General features: G+C 38.6%; 1 protein-coding gene across 1 annotated transcript in view; it reads left to right on the plus strand.

The window, feature by feature from the left end:
* Window positions 1–3,007, plus strand: part of LOC109217096 (zinc finger CCCH domain-containing protein 22-like) — a 3,962-nt gene extending 955 nt beyond the window's left edge. The window contains exons 2-10 of the mRNA XM_019381326.1: window positions 30–345; window positions 722–904; window positions 992–1,171; window positions 1,265–1,365; window positions 1,453–1,716; window positions 1,798–1,945; window positions 2,147–2,350; window positions 2,443–2,524; window positions 2,615–3,007. Of these exons, the coding sequence (XP_019236871.1) occupies window positions 30–345; window positions 722–904; window positions 992–1,171; window positions 1,265–1,365; window positions 1,453–1,716; window positions 1,798–1,945; window positions 2,147–2,350; window positions 2,443–2,476 (1,430 nt within the window). The 3' untranslated portion in view covers window positions 2,477–2,524; window positions 2,615–3,007. The remainder of the gene's footprint in view (window positions 1–29; window positions 346–721; window positions 905–991; window positions 1,172–1,264; window positions 1,366–1,452; window positions 1,717–1,797; window positions 1,946–2,146; window positions 2,351–2,442; window positions 2,525–2,614) is intronic.
* The last annotated feature ends 536 nt before the right edge of the window (window positions 3,008–3,543 follow it).

The raw sequence follows: 3,543 nt of genomic DNA on the forward strand, positions 1-3,543 counted from the left end.
TGTTTTTCTTGGTGGGGGTGGGGGGTTAGATGATAGTGGGGGTGGGGGTAGTTTGGGGTTTGGTTGGAGGCCTTGCATGTATTATGCAAGAGGGTTTTGCAAGAATGGGAATAGTTGTAAGTTTTTGCATAGTGTTGGTGGATTTCAAGATTCTGATGGGTCTAGTGCTATTGTTGGTTCTCCTAGTAATAATAAAGTTGACTCTTTTGATGATTTTCTGAGGATGAAAGCCTTACAACAGCAGCAACAACAGAGGTTTGCTGCTGCCTCCCTTATGGCTTCTGGTGCTCATCATCATCCACTTGCTTACAACAAGTGTATGAACATCTTGAGTGATAACCAAAGGTATTTTTGATTTACCCTTTAGCTGATATTTGCTCCTGGTTGCTGTTCTTTTAAGGAAAGTTTTTAACTTTATAACTTTCTTGAATCTGGGGTAGTAGTATTTTTTCACTCTTACCTTGTTATGAACTTGTAAATGTTTGTCTTGCTAGTAATTTGGTGATTTATGCTGCTGTCTAGTCTAATCTTAAGCTTGATTTGGTATATACTTGTATTAAAAAACTTATCTGTAGCAATTAGCAAGTCATTGTTTAAGGTTAGGTAGTTATAGTCTAGTACATGCTGCTAAGTTTTTTCTGATTTGGTACCTCATTTGGAGCTTGAGATTTGGAATATTTGGTTGGACTTTGAGGTATCTTCATGTGTGGTCTAACTGCAGATCGGCTGCGGCAGCGTTTATGATGGGAGAAGAATTCCACAAATTTGGTCGATGCCGGCCTGATAGAAGTGATTTTTCAGCAATGGCGATGGGCGGTATCTCAAATTCAAGTTCGCGACAGATTTACCTAACATTTCCTGCTGATAGCACATTTAAGGAGGAGGATGTGTCTAATTACTTTAGGTACGTGTTTATTGTGGTCTGGATTCTTGAAAGTCTTGAAATTGGAATGAAATGATGGTGAAGTGCCCTTGTAATTTGTTTTTGAAGCATGTATGGGCCAGTCCAAGATGTTAGAATTCCGTATCAGCAGAAGCGTATGTTTGGATTCGTTACATTTGTCTACCCAGAAACCGTGAAGCTCATCTTGGCTAAAGGGAACCCTCATTTTGTGTGTGATTCTCGTGTACTTGTCAAGCCTTACAAGGAAAAGGGAAAAGTTGCAGACAAGTATGTACTGATGATCATAATGTTAATGTTATTCTTGGGTTATTAACGGCTCCTTTATTCATGCCTAGTATTTCATTGTTGATTGAATTGAAGGAAGCAACTGCAACAACAGCATTCGATGGATAGAGGAGAGCTGTCAACATGTTTAAGTCCATCAGCACTTGAGTCTAGGGAGCCATATGACCTTCCGTTTGGTAAGAATATGAATTAAATTTCTGATTTTCTTCTCAAGTGTAGGATGGATTGTTTGACGCTTTTTAAATATTTTTTCATATATACAGGAGCAAGAATGTTCTACAATTCGCATGAGATGATGTTGAGAAGAAAATTAGAGCAGGAGGCTGAATTGCAGCAAGCCATTGAACTTCAAGGCAGAAGGTTAATGAATTTGCAACTGATGGACCTGAAGAATCAACATCGCAATGATCAGTTCCCGTCGAGCCTCTCTGCTAGTCTTCCAACTGCTTCCGAGATGCAGTTTCATTCTCAAAACAGTCATAGTCTTGTTCCTCTGTCTAATGGCAATGATGAAGAAATTCCTGCAGGTTTACCTTTGAGAGATTCTTTGCTGTTTTCTTCTCTAGTTTGGTGGATCGAGTATTTGCTGATTTTATTTCTTTCTACAGAAAATAACGATATCTATGAAGCTACCAAGTCCCCATCTAATGCATCTGATGAGAAGGTGCCTCAGGAAACGCTGCCTAGCGATATTGGGAACGAGAACGGCAGCAAGGAGCAGACCGCCAACACCGACGACTCTAATCTTCAAGAAAGGTACTGAACATTAATTTCTTCAATGGAATTTCAAGATTGTTAACAGCATGAAGTCTTATTTCAAGCTTGTAGTTGCGAGCCTTTCATTTTGGTTTCCCCATTGAGGATGTTAAAGTGTGCTGGAATTGGATCTAAAATAGTGCAAATTAGTGTTTTTGGATTCTTTCTATTGTTATTGATTTTTGTTTGGTGTTGAAGCAGCTTGGAGCACATCCTTCCCGATAATCTTTTCGCTTCTCCTACAAAGTCAGCTGCAGAACACCAGGCCGCATTCTCCACTGATTCAGCTGAAGCCGGTGTTAGTTCCCCAATAACTACTACTACTACTACTAACATCTCTATGCTTCCCACAACTTCTACCCTCAACATGGCTTCTCTTAAATCTTGTTACTTCCACATGCCAAGGTACTTAACCTCTCAACATCTTTTCTCAATCCACTCTCTTTGGTTTTTAAAAAAGAGTGAAAAGAACTTAATTTGAGGTGGTCATTGACCAGGTTTACTTCTGGGCAAGAAGCCATTGAAATGTAGGTGTTAAGAGTTTGTGCAAGGCTAGCTAGGAGGGATTAACTTAGCTTGGTAAAAGAATCTTTTTTTATTTACTTTTGGTTTCAATTTTCTTTGTCATTCTTGTTTTGAATTAGATTCTCTTCGTATTTGTTTATGCAGAAAAGTTTGAGTAGTACCATATACAAGAAGTAAAAGTCCTCTAGCTGTATAGCCAAAGTATACCAACAACAGAAGTAAAGATTGGTAAGGAAGATCTCCTCAAGATTGTTGTCATCATCAATACCATACTACTTACAACAAATACATAATGTATACGTAAAGGACAGATGAACTGATTAATGAGAGTGGGGTCTCTCTCTGTGTTTATTTTGTACCCTCTTTTGTAGTTGTGTGCTGGACCACACTTTGAACAATAGCAAAAAATCAAAGGCAGGCTAGTAGTAACCCTTAGTTATGATAGTAGTTTCCTCTCTTTCCTCTGTTTTTTTACTGTTGTTAACTTGCTATCATGTAAAAATTAAAGTTGAAATATGAAAAATGCCTTCTAGATCATCACTTTCTGCTAAATGGGGTTCTAGATTTAGCTTCCAATATTTTCAAGAATGAGGTGATACTAATACCATTTACTTTGGTGGGAACTAGGCTATGTTCCGCGGACTTTCCAGATATGCTGTCGCACCCTTGTCGGATACTCCATAAATGCACTACTTTTGGAGGATCCGACATGTAATTTTTGAAGAGTCCGAGCAACATAGGAACTAGGTACTCAAAAGGGAAATAAAAGTGAATACTTTGTATGTAGATTGCAAAGATCTTTGTTTTCCTTTTTTAAGTCCTTTATCATTTATTAGGAGTAGAGGGGATTATACTTGGAAAAGGAAACCAGGGAAGAAAGGGGCATCCAAGGTTGTGCCTAACGGTCAATTAAGTGAGTGAAACTATAGGAGACCAGAGTTCAAATTTCTGTAGCGACAAAAAAGTTGGACAATTTCTTTCCATCTGCCGAACTCTTGGTGTGCAGAGTTATTCGATATTTATGCTGGTAGAAGACGATAGATGCTAGAGTTATTCGATACTTGTGCTGGTGT

This window comes from Nicotiana attenuata, unplaced genomic scaffold (assembly GCF_001879085.1).
Source record: "Nicotiana attenuata strain UT unplaced genomic scaffold, NIATTr2, whole genome shotgun sequence".
NCBI classification, from domain to species: domain Eukaryota; kingdom Viridiplantae; phylum Streptophyta; class Magnoliopsida; order Solanales; family Solanaceae; genus Nicotiana; species Nicotiana attenuata.